The 25,783-nt window shown below is 38.9% G+C and overlaps 1 protein-coding gene and 1 long non-coding RNA gene across 12 annotated transcripts in view; one reads left to right on the top strand and one right to left on the bottom strand.

Moving 5' to 3' along the window:
• Positions 1–25,783, bottom strand: part of CCDC30 (coiled-coil domain containing 30) — a 190,376-nt gene that overhangs the window by 60,107 nt on the left and 104,486 nt on the right. For all 10 annotated transcript variants that reach the window (XM_021940150.2, XM_031667593.1, XM_031667607.1 and 7 more), the window contains 3 exons: positions 17,907–18,116; positions 14,251–14,405; positions 6,271–6,433 (listed from right to left, as the gene is read on the bottom strand). In XM_021940150.2, the coding sequence (XP_021795842.2) occupies positions 6,271–6,433; positions 14,251–14,405; positions 17,907–18,116 (528 nt within the window). The remainder of the gene's footprint in view (positions 1–6,270; positions 6,434–14,250; positions 14,406–17,906; positions 18,117–25,783) is intronic.
• Positions 1–25,783, top strand: part of LOC108586682 — a 70,198-nt gene that overhangs the window by 24,663 nt on the left and 19,752 nt on the right. The window lies entirely within an intron of this gene.

The following is a 25,783-nucleotide window of genomic DNA, read 5'->3' as shown; positions in this document are numbered from 1 at the left end:
TCCCGCTCTCTGCTTGCATTGTCCATCTCTTCTTGCATGTGGTCTACTTTATTCATTAGAGCCCTCAGCACATTAATCATAGTTATTTAAAATTTCTGGTCTGATAATTTCAATATTCCTGCTATATCTGAGTCTGCTTCTAATGTTTACTCTGCTCAAACTGTGTTTTTTGCCTTTTAGTGTGTCTTGTAATTTTTTCTTGATAGCGAAACATGATGCATTGGGTAAAGGCAACTGCTGTTAAATGGGTCGTTAGTGATGTGGTGGTGAAGTGTTGGGGTGGATGGGTGGCATTCTATAGCTCTGTGATTAGGTACAGTCTTTTAGTAAGCTTGTGCCTCTGGACTGTGAACTTCACATGTGCTTGTTTCTTTTCTCCACCCACCTCCCTTTTTGCAGGACAAGATGGCTAGAGTTGGCTGGAGTTGGATATTTCTATTTCCCTAGGTCTGTTAGCCTCTGACAAAACCCCAGCAGCTTAGGCTCTGGTTAGTTTCTCCCGCGGGCTGACCTTGTTAGGAAGTTTCAAGTGCTCCCCTTCTCTCCCCCTGCTGGAAGCAAAAGGGGATTTTTCTCAGATATTCACTATAAGAACCTGGTATGCTGAAGGAGGTAACACTCACAAATGTGTCTAAGTCCCCTAATGACTGGGTCCCTCTGGAGTTTCTCTCTCTCAGACTTGATACGCTGAGCCTCCAGCAGTCCATCATTTACTGTTCAGGTTTCCAAACCTGGGCACTGGCCCTCATGAAGGTTTTGCTCCAGTAAGTTGTGATTGTCTGTATTTGCCTATAGGTATCTCTAATTTTCGGGGTAGTGGTTTGGACTGTGACCTCTCTCCTTCCTCTGAAGGATCTGGGGAAATGTGTTGATTTTTCAGTTTGTTTGGCATTTCACTTGTTGTCAGGATACAGTGACAACTTCCAAGCTTCTTACATGCTGGGTCAGAACCTAGAAGTCTGTTTCACATGTTTTTGCTCACCCCAGGGCATTCGCACCAGAGGCGTCACTCAATAATCAGATGGAACAAACAGTGCTTTCTGTACATGTCAATTAGCCTCTTTCTAGCACCCATTTGCCTGCTTAGTGGGCTCATGGACAAGGTGCATGATAGCAGGAATATATATTTTTCAGGGAGTCACTAAGGCTAATCCACTTAATTTGCCAAACGCCAAGATCCCAATATAAATGCTGAGCAAGTAATATGGCACCATCTCCTGGGAGAACCAGCAAGCAACCTGGTAGCAGGTTCATTACCTTTCTATCATGGATAGAATGACAATTTGCTCTCAGTGGACTAGAGACTTATTTTAAATATAGATTTGCTTTTTCTTTTGTTTTTCTTTTTCTGAGACAGCGTCTTGCTCTGTTGCCCAGGCTGGAATGCAGTGGCGCAATCTCAGCTCACTGCAACTTTTGCCTCCCGGGCTCAAGCGACTCTCCTGCCTCAGCCTCCCAAGTAGCTGGAATTACAGGCATGCGCCTCCACACCCGGCTAATTTTTGTATTTTTAGTAGAGAGAGGATTTCTCCATGTTGGCCAGGATGGTCTCGAATTCCTGATCTCAAGTGATCTGCCCCACCTTGGGCTTCCAAAGTGCTGGGATGGCAGGCATTAGCCACCATGCCTGGCCTGGATTTGCTTTTTCTGTCCATAATGCTTTTGCCAGGACCACCATCTGTGGACTCACCAAATTCCTTATTTCTTGTCATGATATATAACTCAGATCTAGACTTGTAGTAATAATAGTAAAAAAAAAAAAAAAAAAAAACCGAAACATTGCTTCTGACCAAGAAAATCATTCTACAGTAAGAAAAGTGAAACAATGGCTCATATAATCATATGATTCATGGGTTCTACCATATATCCTGTCATGCAGAAAAACCAATCTGGAAAAAAAAAAAAAAACCAGTGAAATTACCTATGGAAGACTTAGCTATGATGCTGGCCAGGTGACAACACTTCATAGGTTTGAGGTGCTGTCTTACAAGATGATGTATAAACTTTTAACTGTGATTGATACATGATATTATTTCTCCCCTCGCCAGAATACATGAAAAGGGACCAAGAGATGAAATTGGGAATGGCTTCTTATGCCAATACCCATTAGCAAAATGTGTGCTATTGTATTACTGGTAGTTAACTTTATAATTTTTTGTTTTAATTTTTAAAATTTTCATTTCTTTTTTATTTTATTTAGAGCAGAAGACCATGATGTTTTAATTTAAGAAATGAGATCTTGCTATGTTGCCCAGTCTGGAATACAGGGGCTATTCACAGGTGCAATCATAGCATACTGAGCCTTGAACTTCTGGCCACAAGCAATCCTTCTGCCTCAGTCTCCTAAGCAGCTAGTACTACAGGCACATGCTTAATTATAAGTTTCTGGCTCCTAATTAAGCTTTTTCTTTTTTCACTTGAGGTCTCACTCTGTCACTCAGGCTGCAGTGCAGTGACACAAACATAAGTCACTGAAGCCTTGACCTCCTGGGCTCAAGCAATCCTCCCACCTCAGCCTTCCAAGTAGCTAGAGCTGCAGGTGCACACCATCAGGCCCAGCTAATTAAAAAAAATTTTTTTTTGTAGAGACAGGGTCTTGCTATGTTGCCTAGGCTGGCCTCAAACTCCTGAGCTCAAGCAATCCTCCCACCTCAGCCTCCTAAATCATTGGGATTATCGTTGTGAGCCACCACATCTGGCCTATAATTAAGTTTTAATGTTATAGTATATCCATGCATGTGGATTGAGACTGAAGTAAAATGAACATCACCCCAAAATAATCATAGATACTGATTGGACTTTGAGTATTCTTTATTTTTATGCAGACAGTGTGCCTTTATATGATTTGTAGTGCATCATATTAAGTGGAAGCATGATATTCTTCTTGTAGTTTAGAAGTTAAGCCACGAGGTAAAAGCATTTGTATGGATGCTGAGTATCCAAAGTGGACTGTGCTAGAACTCAACATGACCCCACTCTTCTAAGCTTTCCCCTGGGCCATGAGCTTGGAAGCCTGAAAACTGCATTTTCCAGACTCCCCTGCTAGCAGGGATCAAGTGTAGTTTCTGCAGATGAGAGGAACTTGCACACAATTTGGAAAGCATAAGGGAAGGAAAAGTAATTTTTCTTGTGTTACTGTGGTATAATACATACATATTTTGATATTTGTCCTATTTCCTGGCACGCTGCTCCTAAAACTCTTGGAATCTCTGAATGGTAAGTGTCTTTTTGTAAACTAATGAGAAGACTGATGAGCTACCATGCCTGGCTACATACTTTTAAACAACCAGATCTCATGAAGAGCACACTCACTATCAGGAGGACAGCACCAAGCCATTCATGATGGATGCACTCCAATGACCCAAACACCTCCCCTCAGACCCAACCTCCAACAACGGGGATTACATTTCAACATGAGATTTGGAGGGGACAAAGATCCAAGCCGTATCATTCCACCCATGACCCCTCAAATTGCATGTGTTTCTCACACTACAAAATACAATCAACCCCTACAAATAGTCCCCGAAAGTCTTAACTCATTGAGCATCAAGTCCAAAGTCCTAAGTCTCTTCTGAGACTTATCTCCTTCCACTTATGAGCCTGTAAAAATCAAAATAAGTCATTTACTCCCAAGATACAATGGTAGTACAGGCTTTAGGTAAACATCACAATTCCAAAAGGGAAAAATTAGCCAAAAGGAAGAGTCAGGCCAGGCGCGGTGGCTCAAGCCTGTAATCCCAGCACTTTGGGAGGCCGAGACGGGCGGATCACGAGGTCAGAAGATCAAGACCATCCTGGCTAACACGGTGAAACCTCGTCTCTACTAAAAAATACAAAAAAATAGCCGGGCGAGGTGGCGGGCGCCTGTAGTCCCAGCTACTCCAGAGGCTGAGGCAGGAGAATGGCATAAACCCGGGAGGCGGAGCTTGCAATGAGCTGAGATCCGGCCACTGCACTCCAGCCTGGGCGACAGAGCAAGCCCCGTTATCAAAAAAAAAAAAAAAAAAAGAATCAATAGGCCCCATGCAAGTCTAAATCTCACCAAGGCAGTCATTAAATCTTAAAGCTCCAAAATACTCTCCCTTGACTCCATGTCCCACATCCAGGGCACAATGGTGCAATGGGTAGGCTCCCAAGGCCTTCGGCAGCTCTTCTCCTGTGGCTTTGCGGCCGCAGCCCCTGTGGCTGATCTCACTGGTTGGAGTTGGGTGTCTGAGGCTTTCCCAGGTACAGGGTGCAAGCTGCCTGTGGAGCTACCATTCTGGGGTCTGGAGGGCAGTGGCCCACTTCTTATAGCTCCAATAGGCAGTGCCCCAGTGGGGACTCTGTGTGGGGACCCCAACCCCACGTTTCCCCTCAGCATTGCCCTATTAGAACTTCTCTGTGAGGGCTCTGCCCCTGTGGCAGGGTTCTGCCTGGGCACCCAGGCTTTCTCACACATCATCTGAAATCTATGTGGGAGCTGCCAAGCCTCCTTCACTCTTGCAATCTGTGTACCCACAGGTTTAACACCACATGAAAGGCACCAAGGCTTATGGTTTGCATCCTCTGGACAGGCAGCCTTAGCTGTGTCTGGGGTCCTTTGAGCCACAGCTGAGCTGTAGTACCCTGCTGGGATTCTTTCTCTGCCACATGGCCAGGCTGCAAATTTGCTGAATTTTTATGCGCTGCTTCCCTTTTGAATATAAGTTCCAACTTTAAGTCATTCCTTTGCTCCCATATCTGATCATAGGTTGTTACAAGGAGTCAGGCCACATCTTGAATGCTTTGCTGCTTAGAAATTTCTTCTGCCAGAGACCCTAACTCACCACTCTTAAGTTCAAAGTTCCACAGATCCTTGGTACATGAACACAATGCAGGATTTCTTTGCTAGGGTATAACACGAGTGATGTTTATTCCAGTTCCCAATAACTTCCTCATTTCCATCTGAGACCTCACTAGGCTGGCCTTTACTGTGTATATTTCTATCAGTATTTTGGTCATAACCATTTGACCAGTCTCTAAGAAGCTACGAATTTTCATCCTCTTTTTTTTTTTTTTTTTTTTTAGACAGGGTCTTGCTGTGTCACCTGGGCTATAGTGTAGTGGCATGATCATGGCTCACTGCAACCCCGACCTCCCAGCTCAAGTGATCTTCCCACCTCAGCCTCCTGAGTAGCTGGTGTTACAGGTCCGTGCCACCATGTCTGGCTAATTTGTTATTTTTCTGTTGAGACAAGGTCTCACTATGTTGCCCAGGCTGGCCTCGAATTCCTGGCAAGCGCTGGGATTACAGTTGTGAGCCACTGCTCCTGGTCCTCCTGTCGTCTACTGAGCCCTCCAAACTTCCAATCTCTGCCTGTTACCCAGTTCCAAAGTTGCTTCCACATTTTCAGGTATCTTTTTCAGCAACGCTCTGCTTCTTGGTACCAATTTTCTCCGTCAAGCTGTTCTTGCACTGCTATAAAGAAATACCTGAGACTGGGTAATTTATAAAGAAAAGAAGTTTAGTTGGCTTACAGATATGCAGACTATACAGGAAGCGTGGTATTGCCATCTGCTCAGCTTCTGGTGAGGGCCTCAGGAAGCTAACAATCATGGTGGTAGGTGAAATGGGAGCAGACATGTCACATGGCGAGAGTGGGAGCAAGAGAGAGCAGAGAGGTGCCACACACTTTTAAACATCTAGATCTCACAATAAGTCATTATCGTGAGGACAGCATCAAGTCATTTATGAGGGAGCCACCCCCATGACCAAACCACCTCCCCCCAAGCCCCACCTCCAATGATGGGGATTACATTTCAGCATGAGATTTGGGGAGAAGAATCATCCAAACTATATCAGAAGTGAAGTATTGAGAGTGGTACGAGCACAGAAAGAAGAAACAGGTTTGTTTGTCTTTCCCCCCAACAGTTCTCTAGCACTAGCAGATGGATAAAAGGGCAGACAACAGATGAGACATTTGCAGGAGCTTCAGGAGAGTTCCTGCAAATTCTCCACTTTGACGCTGCAGGAGGTGACTTCTCTGTGATTTCTGAATTTCTGGATTTATTGAAAGCTAGCAGCAGTCCTTTCTGACTCTACTCTCCCCTGGTCCCTTCCAACTGTTTTGTAAGCTCGTATTCCCGTTAAATCTCTTCTTGCTTGAAATACCTAGAGTAGATTCTACTTTCCTGACTGAACCCTGACTAAACAATTAAGTTTAGTAAAGTGGTAGGCACTCAATAAGAATTAGCTGTGACTAACAGGAGAATAGGAAAACTGAGAAGCATGTCTATTTACTTTCTTACCTCATCATATTTTCTTTTCTCATTTTGCAGTTGTTTAAGTAGGGCCTCTTGTTGCTGAATTCTGGATTGTTGCTGAGAACAGGTCATTTCCAGTAGATTTTCTTTATCTTGTAAGGTTCTCACTTGCCTGTGTAACTCATCTATGTTCTGATATAGGAGTTTCCTGAGGGCAATTAATGTACATTAAATCACACTATGAATTGCAAATGAAATTCAGACCTAAAATTTTATGGCATCACAAGGGATTTTTTTTTTTTTTTTTTGGTTCAATGAAGTAGGGTATGTGTCTATAAGCTAAAGGGACCAACACAGGGAACCTCTTTTGTGACAGAAGCTTTCCTTAGTTCTCTCACTCACTCATCAACATGACCCTATGAGGAAAAAGTAATTGTCCTTATTTCAAAGATGAGGAAGTTGTGGTACAGAGAACAGTTAAGACAAGGTGGAGGTAGGGCTTGAATCCTGAATCCCATATTCTTTCTTCCTTACTGCTTTACGAGTGGAGCCCTTCATCTTCTGGGTTCAAGGTAATGTTAGTTAAAAGCACTATTGATACTAATAAGCACACATTAACACTGCTATAAATGAATCATAAATGAGCCTGCATTTTATGAGAAAAATTACCATTTTCCAAAAGAGGGCAAAGGAACTCAGAGAATTTTACCCCAAATATGGTACCCTGGTATACTAAATATTTTGAATGAAAGGCCCTTAGAGATCAGCAGATGCTAGAAGAGGCTTTTCCCTTATCTGCATGAAGACTGGACTTACCAAGGAGAATAATTATACCCATCGCCTCCCTGAAATTGCATTATTTATGGATCTTCAGAAAAGAAGATTGAAGAATATAACAACTCCTCCACAGACCTTTTCACAAGACAACGATTATCTCTTAAACTCATTCAAATTCCCAGGAGAATAATTTATGAATTAATTTTTGTCTCCAGGGTCCCTTCATTCTCCCTAATGAGTTACTATCCCTTGGAATTGTCTACATTCCTCATCTCCCTCTGCCCTGGAAACGGGTATATAAGCTTCTGCAACACACTCAGCTATTGGGTCATCACACTTGATTTTCCCCACCCCACGTTAATAAAATTGTGTTTGCTTTTTCTCCTATTAATCTGCTTTTTGTCAGTTGGCTTTTCAGAAAACCTTCAGAAGGGGAGGGGAAATTTTCCCTTCACCCCTACAAGGGCCATTAGCACTTTGCTCTTTCAGTCTCATTATGAAACTGGCCCAACTGGCCCATAGAAATTACATTTATAGTTTTTTGAACAAATGTAGAAATGTACCATTCCCAGTCTTAAAACTTGAAATTTATATCTGAGTTCCTCCCTCAGGAGACTGACCCTCAGGCAAGAAACTAAAATTCACCAGATCATAGCATCCAGAAAATGAGATGCCTCATTCCTTATGATTGGTTCCTTACCCCTCACTAATTCCTGTTTTACATTCCTTCCCTGCTATAACCCCCCAAATTTTAGTTGGTCAGGGAGATAGATTTGAGACTGATCTCCCATTCTCCTCAACTGTGGCACCCTAATAAAGCCTTCTTCCCTGGCAAACTCATTGCACTTCTCTGGCAATACTCATTGCACTAAGCAATGGGACCTAGACCAAACCCTTGGCATTTCAGGAATAGAGTACAGTTTGTGGAAAGACTTTTCTGAGGATTTCAGACCAAGGTTCTCTGGACTTAGGAGATTCATCTCGAAGACTGTGATGATGATAATGAAATAGTACTGGTGGGCAAAAGTCTCACCTGCATGCTAGGGCAGTAAAATACTGACATTAGACAAATAAGTTTGCTTTCTCTAACTTCAGTATTCTGAGAAATCAACAGGTTATTGGGGGATGATTATATTTGAGACATGGGCTCACATCTCTCCACCTCTAGTTCTTCTCCTTACGTTTCTTGGAAATAAGTGCAGACTCTCCAAGGACTGCTATAGCTAATTTTCTACCTTTCACATCCACTTCTACAGCAATATCCTCTCTTTCATCTCTCTTTCATCTAATTAACTGTATACCTGCTATTATGGCCTACTTCTTTTTGGTTACACTCTCAATTTCTGAACTAAGAGAGAAGCCTTGGAACTAAAAGAGAAGTTTTGATCCACTGAAACTAAAAACACTTGAGTTATTGGCAGTAAAATTTGAGACCTGAAAACTAGAATCGGAAAGTAGGAAGTTGGCTGGACATGGTGGCTCACACCTATAATCCCAGCACTTTGGGAGGCCAAGGTGGGAGGATCGCTGGAGCCCAAAAGTTCAAGAGCAGCCTGGGCAACATAGTGAGAACTTGTCTCTATAAAAAAGTTTTTTTAAAATTAGACAGGCATGGTGGCATGCGCCTGTAGTCCCAGCTGCTCTGGAGGCTGAGGTGGGAGAAGTGCTTGAGCCTGGGAGGTCAAGGCTGCGGTGAACTTTGATCACACAACTGCACTGCAGCCTGGGTGACAGAGTGAGACCCCCATCTCTACAAAAAGAAAAAAAGCAAAGTAGGAAGTCAAAATTAAAAGAGTAACCCATGAATATGTGAGAAGTTAATTGATACAGAGTTTGAAAAATAAAAGACTAACAAACCAGGTCTGCCAATGAATAAAATTAAGAAATTGGTGTATGGATAAGACTCCCTGCATTCTCTGTAGCCTGAGCCTCTTTTAGCAGTCAGAGTGTTCTTTCTAAATTGCAAACTAGTCATACTACTTCCTCTGCTCAAAATCCTATAGTGGCTCCCCATTACTCTTATTTTTATATATATATTTTCTGTTCTTTGATTCAGGAACCCCATTACTCTTAAGGTAAACTCCAAACTGTTCACCATGGCTTGATAGGTTCTGCATGAGAAATGGGCACTGTGGCTCACAAGAGCTGGGCACTGTGGCTCGTGAGGATCTGTAGCACTATGGCTCACACCTCCTAACACTGTGGGAGTCTGAGACTGGAGGATCACCCCAGGAGTTCTAAAACAACCTGAGCAACATAGGGAGATCCTGTCCCTAATTTTTTTTTTTTTAATTAGCCTGGGCATGTTGAGCATGCCTATAGTCCTAGTTACTCAGTAGGTGGAGGCAGGAGGATCACCTGAGCTCAGGAGTTCAGGGCTGCAGTGAGTCATGATTGTGCCACTGTATTCCAGCCTGGGCAACAGAGCAAGATCCCTGACTCTAAACAAACAAACAAACAAAAAATCTAAGGTTCTGCATGAGCTAGGCCTACCTCACCTTCCTCATCTCATTTTCTCACCACTGTCCCTAGCCTTATTTTCGTTCAGCCAATCAACTTTTTCACTTCCTCAAAGTCGTCCTCCACACTATTCTCTATTTAGCTTCTTGATACCAACTACTTCATTTTCAGCATAAATCACTTTCTTTGAGGAAGTCTTTCTTAAGCTCCCTCACTCCAGAGGTATCCGTGTTATGTACTATCATGGCAACCTAAACCTCCTTTAGTATAACACTTACCACACTTCATCATACTTCATTGCAGTTGCATGTATAAAGATATTTATTATAGCTTTATAATAGCAAAAAAGTCTAAAAGATATAAGTATTACATAAAGTATGATATATCTATGTAACAGAATGTCACACAACTGTTTAAACTGATATTATGAAACTATAAATCAATAAGAAAAAGAGAGATGGAAAATTCTAAATATTTGGGATAAACAACACACTTCTAAATAATACATGAGTCAAAGAGGAGGTCTCAATAAATTAAAAATATTTTAAACCAAATGAAAATGAAATACAACTTACAAAATTTATAGGCTACAACATAGCAGAAAACTTGTAGTATTACATGCATATATTATAAAGGAAGAAAAATCTAAAATCAGTAATCTAAGCTTTCACCTTAGGAAACTAGAGAAAGAAGAACATTATAAGCCTAAAGCAAATAAATAGTAAAAATGAGAGTATTAGTCAATGGGATTGAAAACAATAAAACAATAGAGAAAAATAAATGAAACCAAAAGTTTGTTCTTTGAAAAGATGAATAAAATAGATAAACTTCTAGCCAGGCTAACTAATAAATAGAGAAGACAAATATTAATAATATAAAAAATGTGGCCAGGCACAATGGCTCACATATATAATCCTAGCACTCTGGGAGGCTGAGGCAGGAGTATCACTTGAATGCAGGAACTTGAGACCAGCCTGGGCAACACAGCAAAGCCCCATCTCTATTTTATAAATAAAACATTAAAAAAAAAAATCAAAATGAAAGACGGGCCACCACTACTAACTCCATGGACATTAAAAGGATAATAAAGGAATATTATGAACAACTCTGCCTACAAATATGATAACTTACATTATATGGACTGATTCTTCGAAAGACACAAACTACGAAAACTCACACAAGAAGAAACAGATAATCCAAGCTGGCCTATATCTGTTAAAGAAATTGAATCAGTAATTAATTACCTTCCAAAAAATAAAGTGCTAGGCCCAGATGATTTTATGGTGAATTCTACCAAACATTTAAGAAAGAAATGATACCAATTCTCTGTAATCTCTTCCAAAAAAAATTGAAGGAGAGGGGACACTTCCTAAGTAATTTTTTGAGACAAACATTACCCTAATACCAAAACCAGATACAGATACTATGTGATAGGAAAACCACAGACCAATACCTTCATGAACAGGTTCAAACTCAGTGTAGTCTGTTAAGTTCTACATGACCTAAGTCTAGCTTACCTTTCTAGCCTCATTTTCTTGCCACTTTCCTTGTCTCTAAACATTTTGTTCTGGCCAAATGAACTTTTTTCATCTTACTGAGAAGATTATGATGATAATGACGACAATAGTAACAACAATAACATTCAATATTACAATAACAACAACACTTTTTTTTTTTTGAGATGGAGTCTCGCCTGTTTAGCCTGCTCTGTTGCCCAGGCTGGAGTGCAGTAGCACGATCTTGGCTCACTGCAACCTCCACCTCCGGGGTTTAAGCAATTTTCTTGCCTCAGCCTCCTGAGTAGCTGGGGTTAACACGTGTCTGCCACCATGCTTGGCTAGTTTTTGTATTTTTAGTAAAGATGGGGTTTCACCATGTTGGCCAGGCTGGTCTCAAACTCCTGACCTCAAGTGATCCACCCTCCTCAGCCTCCTAACGTGCTGGGATTACAGATGTGAGCCACTGATGCCAGGCCTAATTTAAATTAAATAAAGTTAACTATAGTTTAACAAATATATTTTTAATAGAGTAGCTTTGTAACATTTTGACTTGTCTAGTTTCCCAGAATTCCTTCTGTGTAAGTTTCTGGTTATAGTGGGCCACAGGAGATAATATTTGTGCAAGATTTAGAGAACAGAATTGAAACATTTTGGTTTTTCCAGGTAGAAGATTGGAGCAGGCACTTTTATAGTTTATAAACACTGCTAGATATCTGCTGCTCACCTTGGCATGATGCAACAGCCAGGCCTACAACTGCTCTACCTTCCCTTGAATCCTCCTTCACTTTTCCATCTCCTGGGCCAGATGTCTATTTAGCTCCTTGATGAAGGGTGCCAGTTTCTCCTGTAGGATACCTACACTTTATCAAGGTTAGAGGCAGCAAGAACTGACATAGTTCCAGTCCATCTTCATAGTTTCCACCTTGTTGCTCTCCCACTTTACATTCAGCTTCAGTTCCTGATTGCTTGCTGTGCAGACTTCGAGCTCTAGCATAAGATGCAAAGGTGACAGCCATATAGACTGCATAACCAGTACCCACAAGTGCATAAGACCAAGTCCCTGTAATGAGGTTTTTATTAAATACATATTCCTAATGGTTCTATTTCCTCAGAGAAGTGCTTATTATTTATCAGGATATATATTATGTCACTGAAATAGAAGAAACTGGGAAAAATCTAAATGTTCAACAATAAAGGATTTATTAAATAAATTGTGACATATCATTAAAATAATATTCTAGAAGAAAATTTAATGTCAGATAAACAGATCATATATTTTAAGTGAAAAAGTAGGTTACAATCTAACTATTTAAATCAGGGTTACTTTCTTCCAGGTTATGAAACAATATACACTATAGAGTCCCCTTTTGGTAGAAGAATTTCCCTATATATTTTATTTGCCTACACTTAGTTCAAATAGTGCATACATATTTCTTCTTAGCAAATCTTCACAAAAGATGTATAGAACTGGCATTACAATTCCCACTTTAGAGATAAGGACACTAAGTAAGAACAAACATCAAATTTATGGTGAAACTAAGGTGGAAGAATGCTGAAGTCATTGATGCTTTAATGAAAAGTTTAAAGAGACAATAGCCCAAAGAAATCAGCAGTTTACTAATGGATAAGTCATTTTAAGAAGGGATGAGATGATGTTGAAGATGAGGCCCACAGTGGCAGACCATCCACACCAATTTACAAGGAAAAAAAATTTTTTGTACCCTAATCAAAGACTGATGATTAGCAGCAGAAATACTAGCCAATATCATAGATATCTCAAATGATTAGCAGCAGAAATACTAGCCAATATCATAGATATCTCAATTGATTCAGCTTACCACAATTCTGACAGAGAAATTAAAGTTTAGCAAACTTTCCACTTGATGGGTGCCAAAACTGTTGCATTCAGATTAGCTACAGACAGGAGCAAAGCTTTCCATGGGAATTTTACACAAGTGGGATGAAGATCCTGAAGCATTTCTTTGAAGAATTGTAACAGGAGAAGAAACATGACTTTACCAATATGATACTGAAGACAAAGCACAATCAAAGAAATGGCTACCAAGAGGAGGAAGCGGTCCAGTCACAGCAAAAGTGGACCAGTCAAGAGCAGAGGTCATGCCAACAGTTTTTGTGATGCTCAAAGGATTTTGCTTATTGACTTTCTAGAAAGCCAAATGATAACCTGCTTATTATGATAGTGTTTTGAGAAAGGTAGCCAAAGCTTTATTTTAAAAAATGCTTGGGAAAGCTTCACCAGAGTCCTTCTCTACCATGACAATGCTCCTGCTCATTCCCCTCATCAAATAAGGGCAATTTTCCAAGAGTTTTGATGGGAAATTATTAGGCATCCACCTTACAGTTCTGATTTGGCTCCTTCTGACTGCTTTTTGTTTCCCAATCTTAAAAAATATGTAAAGGGCACCCATTTCTCTTTGGTTAATAATGTGCGAAAGACTGCAATGACAGGGTTAAACTCCTAGGATTCTCACTCAGTTCTTTAGGGATGGACTAAATGGTGTGCATCATCACTTACAAAAGTGCCTTCACCTTGACGGAGCTTATGTTGAGAAATAAAGTTGTTTTTTGAGACAGGGTCTCATTCTGCAACCCAGTCTGGAGTGCAGTATTTCAATCATGGCTCACTTGCAGACTCAAACTCCTGGGCTCAAGTGATCCTCCTGCCTCAGCCTCCTGAGTAGCTGGGATTACAGAAGTGCACTGTCATGACTGGATAATAATAATAATAATTATTATTATTTTGGTAGAGACGAGGACTCACTATGTTGCTCAGGCTGGTCTCAAACTCCTGGGATCAGCATCCCAAAGTGCTGGGATTACAGGTGTGAGCCACTGCACCTGGCCAATATATTTTTTATTTTATCTTTCAATTCAGTTGTTCCACAAACTCTCTGAAGTTCCCTTGTACAAAATATCAACTTCATTGTAGTTTGAATTTTGTCAGACTATGTGTCAGAGCAAATTCCACAGTATTTCATAGGCAAGTCAGTCAAGAATATTTACTGTTACCACTAGGTGTGTCCCAGAACCAGAAGACATAATCTCTGCCTTTAAAAATCTCACACTCTAGCGCCAGAGGTAAACTAGAAAATAAACAATTAGAATACAGTGCGGTAAGTGCAATACATCAGGAATTGTGTGTGGCTGAGTTTACTTCAGTGGGGACAGAGCAGAAATACTCTCTGATATTCTGTTAGAGTAAATTGATATTGCTGTTAACTCAGTCATGGCTAAACCCACAGGAAACTGAGATCTCTGCTCCTCTTACCTCTTCTGTTGTTCTTCTTGATATTGTTGCTTTACTTTAGCTTCATTTTCTGTTGCTACTTTTATCTTTTCCTCTAGCTGCTGCTTCTCTGAAATACAAGTGTCTGTGAGACAGACTTTATGAGCATGTTCTAATTTCCGCTGCAGGTCCAAAATCTTGAATGAAAAAAAGTTTACAAGTAAAGCATTAAGAAGAGTGTGATCTTTTTTCAAATTAGGGGAATAACACATAAATAGTAAACATAGCAGTGCTAACATATTAATCTGACCTGAAGTAAAAAGAGTAGCTAGATTTAATTTTAAAATAAATTGTTTAATTTTTGCAGTATGTAATGCATTCATATAATTCAATGTGTGTGTATAAAAGAAGCTACAGGCCAGACATGCTGGTTCATGCCTGTAATCCCAGAACTGTGGGAGGCCAAGCTGGGTGAATCACTTAAGCTTCAGGAGTTCGAGATCACCCTGGGCAACATGGTAAAACCCCATATCTACAAAAAAATACAAAAATTAGCCGGGCATGGTGGTGAGTACCTGCAGTCTCAGCTACTCAGGAGGCTGAGGTGGCGGAAATCACCTGAGCCCAGGGAAGCTGAGGCTACAGTGAGCCAATGATTGTGCCACTGCACTCCAGCCTGGGTGACAGAGTGACAGAGTGAGACCCAGTCTCAAAAAAAAAAAAAAAAAAAAAAAAAAAAAAGAAGCTATATAGTGAAAAGTCTCCTTCCCATCCCTGTCCTACTTCCTCCAAATTTTCCTCCACCGAATAGGCAACCGTGGTTTTTAATTTCTTATGTACCCCTCCAGAGATTTATTTATGCATATATAAACATATACTATATAGTTATCCCCCATACATATAAATTTTACACAAACGATGAATACTATACCATATATAATTAGGCACCTTACTTTTTTATAGCAATACACATTTGGTCATTTTTCCATATTATATGCACATATTGAGTTGTCTTCTGTTTCATAGTTGCATACCACTCCACTGTAAGGGTATACCATAACTTATTTAACCAGTGCCCTACTGGTGAACATTTAAGCTGATTCCAATCTTTTACTATTATAAACAATACTATTACAAACAATGTCTGCAGATTAAATTATGAGGTGTAGATTTACTAGGGCAAAGGTTATGAGCATTTGCTTGTTTGATAGATGATGCCAAACTGCCTCCAGAGGTATTAGACCAATTTATACTCCCAACAGCATTGTGTGAGTGCACCTAGTTTCTCCACAGTGTGGCTAGATTCATGAATAACACTGCAAAACAAAATAGAAGTCTCTTATAAACCAAGCACCTATTAGCATATTGCTTAGCATCAATAGGTTTTTTAATGCTCTGGCAGAACTAAAAATATGATTTATGAATTTGAAAGAGAGACCCTATATTTTAGAGTTTATATGCTAGATTTAACATATCATTTAAAAACATTTTTTTCTTGCCTTTTTCATGTAGCAGCAAAAAAACCCCACTTTTTTAAAAGATAAATTTCCTTTACACTTAGTTACTTATTTTTATAAACTCTTGTGTCACCTTAAATTGTGCCTGGTACATAGTAGGTGCTCAATAAATATTTGTTGAATGAATAGATTTCAGCAGGATAGCTATTATCCCTCTAACGTATTTCTGACCCAACAAGGAATCCTTTAGAATGGCTTGGCATCACATTCCCCATAAATATTCTGTGAATGCCAGTGGGTGGCACTCGTTTTCTAAGAGAGGGGCTTTCTGCATCAATCCCAAGCCCCTGCACCTAGGTCTCTGCACAGCCCACACAGCATGAGAGAGGAGAAGATGCAGAATGATTCAAGGGGAATGGCAGTAGGCAGCCAGCCATCTGAGGCCAGTTCAAGTTCCTTGGAACTGTTCTATTTAGTTCTGTCTAGGGAGAATTCTTACTTAAGGAATTCAGTACTAATTCCACAGACAAAAGCATCCCCTCACTGGCTTCTCTGTCAAGGATACATCCAAACCTGAACCTGCCACATAATTTAAGAAAGGGAACATTTCCAATACTTTTGAAGCCCATTCTGTGACCCTCTTTGATTATCCCTCTTCCCTCCCCACCAGAGAAAACCAATATCCTGAATTTTGTGTTAATCACATCCTTGCTGTTTCTTTTTAATAATCTCTCTCTATATATATATATGAGATTTTTTTTTTTTTTGAGATGGGGTGTTGCTATATCGCCCAGGTGATCCTCCTGCCTTAGCCTCCAGAGTAGCTGGTACCACATGCATGCACCACTATGCCCAGCTAACTTATTTATTTTTGTAGAGATAGGGTCTCACTATGTTGCTCAGGCTGGTCTTGGACTTTGGGCTCAACTGATGCTCCCATCTCATCGTCCCAAAGTGCTGGGATTACAAGTATGAGCCACCATGCTAATAGTCCTTCCTTCATTCCCTCCCTCCCTCCCTCCCTCCCTCCTTCCCTCCTTCCTTCCTTCCCTCCTTCCCTCCTTCCCTCCTTCCCTCCTTCCCTCCATCCTTCCTTCCTTCCTTCCTTCCTTCCTTCCTTCCTTCCTTCCTTCCTTCCTTCCTTCCTTCCTTCCTTCCTTCCTTCCTTCTCTCTCTCTCTTTTTGAGACAGAGTTTCACTCTTGTCACCCAGGCTGGAGTGCAATGGTGTGATCTCAGCTCACTGCAACCTCCCACTCCCAGGTTCAAACAATTCTCCTGCCTCAGCCTCCGGAGTAGCTGGGGTTCAAGGCGTGTGCCACCACACCTGGCTAATTTTTGTATTATTAGTAGAGATGGTGTTTCACCATGTTGGCCAGGCTGGTCTCAAACTCCTGACCTCAGGTGATCCACCCACCTTGGCCTCCCAAAGTGCTGGGATTACAGGTATGAGCCACTGTGTCTGGCCATTCACCTCTCCTGGTCATTCGCCTTGCCTCGCCTCTCCTTTCCTCTCTTAAAAATAAGTTAATTCAGCCAGTCTTAGTTTAACTCTTTAACTTAGTTTTTTTAGTTTAATTCAGATTGCTGTCATCTACTTTTTGATGTTGGCTTCATATTATATGGTTTGACGAAATTATTTTTTAATCCAATTTAATTCTCAAACTTGCACATCAAAATGTACAACTGTTACATACTACTGCCACCTAGTGTTGGGCAATCTAAAATGAAGTGACAATATTTCAAAATGGTTCATTTCACAACACAAATCCCTCTACAAAATTACAAAATATGTTTGATGTGATGAATACGATAATTACCCTGATATGATCACTATACACTATATCTATTTAAACATCACTATGTACCCCATGAACATGTACAATTGTCAATGAAAAAAAACACAAAATTTACATTAACAGCCAATTCAAATGAAAGAATAAGTGTTCTCAAATGTGAAAATATAAAACAAAAGCCATATGGGATCAGTCAGTTCTTTAAGTTCATGCTATAGCTTTAATACAACTGACCTTTTTAAGTCCATGAAGTTTTTTACAAATACACAAGAATCCCTAAAATTGTAGGAACAGGTGAAATCAAAACAGAAGAAAACATGGGAGAGAAAAAAAATCTCAGAATTCTATCAAGTCTGCAACATATTTATTTCTTAAAATCCTCAGGGAAATGAGATTTCAGTAGTGGTATTCAGTGTATGCTATTTATTAAGCATGAGGATCATTACCTTTTCCTCCGCATCAGCAACTTTAGATTTCTCCTGAGCCAGCTTTTCCTGTAGGTTGTTCTGTGATTTAATGCTCTGAGTCTGTTTCAGTACTTCCAACTCCAGTTCCTTGATTTTCTGCTGACACTGCTTACACTCTGCCGTGAGTGAAGAGCACATCTTTGTACTCTCTAATAACTTCTGTTGGGCATGCTTTAGCTCAATCTTTATCTAGAGGCAGAGAATAAGTAAGAGTAATACAAATAAGTGTGGAATGAATGTGAACTAGAATAAGCAGCTTTCAAAGGAGTATAGTCCCCTAAAAGCCAACAAATACCAGTGTCACATGGCTGAGTACCTCTTTAGAGCTGCCATGTGTTAGTAAGAGGTTCCAAAGTTTAGTCAGATGGCAGCTAAACAAAGGAATTTTCCTGAGTTTCTATATATGCATGGTCTAAATGTTTTCCATCCTTTCTTCAATCTAGTCCAAACTGGCTTTCATCCCCACTACCCCAGTGAAACTTTCTGCCAAGGGTACTAACTCTTCATTGCCAAAATAAATCCAATGGACAAGTGACTTTTCAGTAGCATTCTGTGATACCAAACTTTGCTGGTTTTCACTTAGCTCTCTGCTGTTCTTTCTTGGTCTTCTTTGTAGACTCTTCCAATGCTACCCAACATGTGAGTATTATTGGACTCTTCTAGGCCTAGAAAGTGGATGATTTGCTATCCATTTCTATAATTTGAAATGCCATTTTATGCCAATACTTGCCAAAATGAAACTCCTTGATTCTGCCCATATCTCCAAAGTCTTTTTTTCTCTCTTTTCCCAATTTCAGTAAATAATGCCACCATCCAAACTTTTGTGCAGGTCAGTAATCCCTGAGTCTTCCTTTTCCATTATGAACCAATTCCAATCATTTAGCACATGCTGTCACTCTATCCCCACAATACACCTTGCATTAATCCATTTGTGTCTTTTTTTTGGCACTAACCTAGTCTGGGGCATCATCTCTAGCCTGGGCCATAGCAACTGCCTCTGCACTGGTCCTGCCACTTCCATTTTTACTCTCTTCTAATCTATCCTCTAACGCTGTGGCCAAATTTTCTTTTAAAAACACAAATTGAACTACCTGACAACCCTGCTTAGAATCTTTCAGTGGTCCCTCACTCCAGATCCCACCAGCTTGCCTGGCTTTGTACGCTCTGGCCCTTGTCTATCTCTTTAAATCCATCTTGTTATTTCTCCTTCTCCCACTGTAACTCCTGTCACATTGGTTTGTATTAAGAGTTTCCAATACACCAAACTTTTTCCACACCTCCCTCTGCCAGAAGTGCTTTCCCTTTTCCCTTCTAATTGTATGGTTGCCTGCGTATTCTTCAGGTCTTAGCTTAAATGCCACTTTGCAGGGGGCAATTTTCAGAATCATTTAATCTGAAATGTCCTTACTCATCACTGTACCACATTTGCTTCCTTCATCAAACATATCATGATGTATAATTAAGTAAGCATTTATATACCTGTTTATGTCCCCTTTCCCCACTTTAAATTCCAAGAAAGCAGAGATTAGGTTTTTAATTCATTTCTTAATACCAAGGCCTATCAAAGAACCAGAGAGTAGGTGATTAATCAATTATTTACTGAGCAAGTAAATGAATGATATTCTAAAAAATATCAGAACGTAGTGAATGTATACACTGGGCAGGGAAGGCTCATAGACAAAAGTGGTGAGAGAGAATTTACTTTGTTTTAATGGTAGATAGAATTCCCTGGTCTCAAAGCTTTTCAACTGAATTAATAGGGATGATAGCTATAATGTCCTTCATCTGTGCTTTCTCTATATTAACCAATCAGATTATATAAAGTTAATCTAAAAGTTAATTGTGTTCAACCTCTTTGAGCATCAGTTCCTTCATCTATAATATGGGGATAATAACTACTTACCTCATAGGATAGTTGTGAGGCGGCATTAAATGAGACAAAGCAATTAAAGCCTCAAGAATAGAGCCAGACACATAGGAAACACCTAACAAAAGTTAAGTGTTCCTATTCAATAATTGCTTTTAGACTATCTGCTGCATTTGAAATACAGAGCCGAGGCATACACTAATATTACTACTTGACATTTGTTAGACTTTCACATCTATGAAGTGGCTGGGATTGGTATTTTAGCCCATCTTAGAGATAAAAAACTGAATCTCAAATAATTGCCAGATGATAGAACCAAGGTCTGAATATAGATTTTCTGATTCTAATTCAGTACTCTACACTACATTTACTCTAAACTGTGAAATACATGTATTTATTATTTATCTAAAAAGAATACATTAGAGTGGATCAACAAGCTAAAATTTGGTTCTTTGAAAAGTCTAATAAAATAAATATACTTCCAGTGAGACTGATCAAAGAAAAAGCAACAAGAAAAAAGTAACTAGTATTATAAAAGTGAAATGACCATCATTATATATTTCTCTTCTTTTTTTCAAAAGCTACCTCTGTTAAAATATATATATATTTTAAAAAGAAGACAAGATGAATAAATATCTGTAAAACTTTAAATAATTTAAATGAAATGGAAACTTTTTTAGAAAAATAAAATATAACAAAGTTGATGCAAAAAAATAAGAACTTGACTTCTCATAACTATTAAAGAAATGGAACTAGAAATTGAAAACCTACCCAAAAGAAAGCAAAATCAGAAGGCTTTAGGGATGAGTTTTTTGCAATAATTTGCGAAGAAATCATTGTAACTTAATACAAACTTTTCCAGAAGACAGAAAAAGACGGTATATTACCCATTTTATTTTAAGAGGCTAGGATAACCTTGATATCAAAATCTGACAAGGGCATTGCAAGGAAGTGACAGACTAGTCTCACTCCTGAGGAAAGTTGCAAAAATCCCAAAGGCATATTAGCAAGGCAAATCCAGCACTGTAGGAAAAGAATGATAATTTATGATGAAGTTAGGTTTATCCCAGAAATGCAAAATTGGATTAACATTAGAAAATCAGTCAAAGTAATTCAGCATATTAACAGACTAAATTTTTTTAAAAACCTTCTCAAAATATTCAGAAAAAAATTTATGACATTCAACATGTATTTGTCATAAAACATTGAACAAACTAATGCTAGAAAGCAATTTCCTTAATGTAATAAATAATATCTATTTTTATTTATTTTTCTTTCTTTCTAAAGTACATTTGGATAAAATATCTATTTTTAAAAAGCAATAAAAACATACTAAATGGTGAAATTTGAGAGCTTTTGCTTTGAGACTGGGAATTAGAAAAGGATGCCTACTGTCACCAGTTCTATTCAGCACTGTGCTAGCCAGTAAACAGAACAAGAAAAAAGAATGAAGGGTTTAACATATGAAAAGGAAGAAAGAAAATTGTCTTTAAATGATATGATTACTTGCTAGAAAATCCAAAATAACATATACATACATTGTAAGAATAAAAAAGTATGGGAAAGTTTTTATTAGAAAATGATTAAGTGAATTTTTATACATTGGGAAATAATTAGAAAATGAACATTTTTAAAGTTACCATTTATAATAGTATGGAAAATATCAGCACCTGTGAATATGTCTAACAAAAGATATATAAGAAAATTTAAATATTGAGAGAAATTAAAAACCTAAATACACACACTCTCTTCTTAGAGGATTCAATCTTGCAAAGATTTAAATTCTGCCCAAATTGACCTATAGAGTCAATGTAATTCCAAGTGAAATCCCAAAAGGTTGTGTGTCAATATACATGTGTTCTACGTGAGTTCATGTGAGTATTTGTGTTTAGCTTAACAAACTGATTATAAAACTTATATAGGAACCCCAAAGTCCAGGAATAGCCCAGATACCCCAGAAAATAAGAACAAGGTAAAAAGACTTGCTCTATCAAATGTTAATATTTATATAAAGCTAAAATAATCATGATAGCATATTATTGGCACAAGGGCAGACAAATAAACAATGGAGCAGAATAGGGAGCTCAAAAATATACCACAATAGGCTGGGCACGGTGACTCACGCCTGTAATCCCACACTTTGGGAGGCTGAGGTGGGCAGATCACCTGAAGTCAGGAGTTCGAGGCCAGCCTGGCCAATATGGTGAAACCCCATATCTACTAAAAGTACAAAAAAATTAGCCAGGCATAGTGGTGTGTGCCTGTAATCCCAGCTATTTGGGAGGCCGAGGCAGGAGAACTGCTTGAACCCGGGAGGCAGATGTTGCAGTGGGCCAAAATCATGCCACTGTACTCCAGTCTATGTGACAGAGTGAGACTCCATCTCAAAAACAAATAAATACATACATACATACATAAATATTAATGTAGAATAGCTTTATGACTTTGAAGTAGTAAGATATTTATTAAATCAGACCCCAAAATCACTAGTTATAATGAAAAATAATGATTATTAAAATTCAAAACTTTGATTCATCAAAAGATATATAAGGAGAATGAAAATGCAAGTCACAGAGTCAATGTTTCTAATACATACCTGATAAAGGGTTAATGTATTTAAAAAGCCTCTATAAATTAATGAAAAAATTAAAATGAGAGAAACCCCAAACAAATATGAACAAAATCTTGAACAAGCACTTCACAAAATAGAAATTCAAATGCCAATTAAATGTATAAAAAGCTGCTCAAACTTGTTTGCAAACAGGCAAATGCACACTAAAACCACAAGGAACTCCTGCTATACATGTATACTAGGTTTGCAAAAATTTTAACGTCTGACAGTTCCAAGAGTTGGTGAGGATGTAGAGCAATGGGAACCTTCAGACACTGTTGGCAGAAGACTTTAGAAGGAGTTGAAGTAATACATATCCTACGATGAAATAATTCCACTCCCAATCTCTTCCTAGAGGAGTGTGTACTTATGGACATCAGGACACATGTGCATGAATGTTCATTGCAGCACTCTTTAAAAAGTAGAAACATGACTCAGTTCTATTCATATATCTTGCTACTCAGGAAAGAATCTGATATTCATTGACTGAACATATCTGAAATAATGTGCTGTTATACCCTCTGTTCAAAGGCAAAACTCTTTCAGTAAAAGCTGCTCAAGTATGTAGAGTGCTTAGTTTATGAAACTTCATTTCCTCATTTTGCATTAATTTTTGAAGACCAGAAATGCCATTTCCAAAAATGTTAGTGGACACACAAAAATGGTCAAAGCTTTGTTAAACAGAATGAAATGAATGTATGTAGAAGTAAAGAAATTAAACCCTGGCCGGGCGTGGTGGCTCATGCCTGTAATCCCAGCACTTTGGGAGGCCGAGGTGGGCGGATCACGAGGTCAGGAGTTCGAGACCATCCTGGCTAACATGGTGAAACCCCGTCTCTACTAAAAAATACAAAATATTAGCCGGGCGCAGTGGCAGGTGCCTGTAGTCCCAGCTACACGGGAGGCTGAGGCAGGAGAATGGCATGAACCTGGGAGCGGAGCTTGCAGTGAGCAGAGATCACACCACTGCACTCCAGCCTGGGCCACAGAGCCAGACTCCGTCTCAAAAAAAAAAAAAAAAAAAAAAAAAAAGAAATTAAACCCTAAGGACAAAATGCCTTAATATCACTGGTAGATCAATGTAGGTCAACAGGAAAAAATGTAATAAGCTTATCTCATTGATGTTACCAAAAAGAAATTCTCAATCAAGGTTTAATACACTTCCTGTTTTTCCAGTAAAAACCCATTTCCCACCTTGCCATTCTAAAACAGCTCACCTTCTGTCTCATTTTTTTTTTTCTCATTTTATTTTGGAGGGTTGGTACAACTTTTGAAATTTCAATGATAAGAACAAATCTTAGCTGTTGACTTCTTCTCAAAAGGCACTCTAACCTTTTAGAAAGCCTAGAAGTTTCATTTTTCAAGAATAATCTTATTATGAAAAAAGTAAGACACAGACAATGAATAGATAAGAAACAAATCAAAGAAAAAGAAGAAATCAAGTGTTCTGAAATATTCGGTAAATTGAGTTTGTTCAAGATTAAGAAACCTAAACTTCTCATTGTAAATAGAAAGGGTACAAGTCCTTTCATAATATATTGTCTATTTACTCTTGGGCCTGTGATCAAAGAGTCAACACTTAGGGTTTTGGTGATGCTGGTAATGATGAAATAAGACAACACTGGGGCAAACACTGTTAACAGCCAATGACCTATGCATCCAAGGCAGCTTCTTCAGCTTCAAGTTGGGACAGTCAAGCACCAAGAAGAGGATCTACAACAGCGTCTTGGTATTGGTGGTAACAGAGCAGCAATCTGCCTGAGGCTCTGCAAGCCTATAACATTCTTTTTAACATCCCCAAGCTGGAAACATGTAAAATGTCCATAAGCCATAGAAAAAATAAATAACGTATGGCTTTTTTTTTTTTTTTACAATAGAATACTAATATTGCAAAGAAAATGAATGAACAATGGCTATACACTATAACATGAATGAATCTTGCAGACAAAGTTATAAGGCAAACACAAGGTATAAATATTGATTATATTTTTGAAATATGAAAAATAGGGAAGACAACTATATTGTGTGGGATTATAAATAGTTGATAAAACTATAAAGTAAAGCAAGAGAGTTATTACCAAAATTAGTGGTTACTACTGGGGTGGTAAGGTGATGGGATTATGATGGGGATAAGGTATGCAGGGGCCACTAGTGTGCTGGCATTGTTCTATTTCTTGTCCTGGGTAGTGTTTAGACGTCTATTTACTTTATGACAATTAGGTAAACTGTATGTTTTATGCATTTTCTAAGTGTTATATTTTATAATACAATGATTTAAAAAGCAATAAATTAGTATTTTGGTTTTTTAAAAAGAAAAAGTGATATTTTAATTTTTATTTATTTCTTTTTTCTTTTCTTTTTTTTTTTTTGAGACAGGACCTCATTCTATTACCCAGGCTGGAGTGCAGTGGTGTGATCATAGCTCACTGCAGCTTCAAATCCCTGGGCTCAAGCAATCCTCTTGCCTCGGCCTCCCAAAGCCCTAGGACTGTAGGCTTGAGCCACTGCACCCAGTCAATATTTTTATTTATTTTTTAAATTTTTAATTAATTAATTAATTTTATTTTTAAATTATACTTTAAGTTATGGGACACATGTGCAGAACGTGCAGGTTTGTTACATATGTATGCATGTGCCATGTTGGTTTGCTGCACCCATCAACCTGTCATCTACATGGGGTATTTCACCTAATGCTATCCCTCCCCTTGTCCCCCACCCACTGACAGGCCCCGGTGTGTGATGTTCCCCTCCCTGTGCCCATGTGTTCTCATTGTTTAACTCTCACTTATGAGTGAGAACACGCAGTGTTTGGTTTTCTGTTCCTGTGTTAGTTTGCTGAGAATGATGGTTTCCAGTTTCATCCACGTCCCTGCAAAGGACATGAACTCATCCTTTTTTATGACTGCATAGTATTCCATGGTGTATATGTGCCACATTTTATTTATCCAGTCTATCACTGATGGACATTTGGGTTGGTTCCAAGTCTTTGCTACTGTGAATAGTGCTGCAATAAACATACGTGTGCGTGTGTCTTTATAGTAGAATGATTTATAATCCTTTGGGTATATACCCAGTAATGGGATTGCTGGGTCAAATTGTATTTCTGGTTCTAGATCCTTGAGGAATCGCCACATCGTCTTCCACAATGGTTGAACTAGTTTATACTCACACCAACAGTGTAAAAGTGTTCCTATTTCTCCACATCCTCGCCAGCATCTGTTGTTTCCTGACTTTTTAATGATCACCATTCTAACTGGCATGAGATGGTATCTCACTGTGGTTTTGATTTGCATTTCTCTAATGACCAGTGATGATGAGCTTTTTTCATGTTTGCTGGCTGCATAAATGTCTTATTTTGAGAAGCGTCTGTTCATATCC

The sequence above is a fragment of the Papio anubis genome, chromosome 1, assembly GCF_008728515.1.
Source record: "Papio anubis isolate 15944 chromosome 1, Panubis1.0, whole genome shotgun sequence".
Lineage (NCBI taxonomy): Eukaryota > Metazoa > Chordata > Mammalia > Primates > Cercopithecidae > Papio > Papio anubis.
The sequence above is the reverse complement of the archived record's forward strand: the minus strand, read 5'-3'. Positions and strand labels throughout refer to the sequence as shown.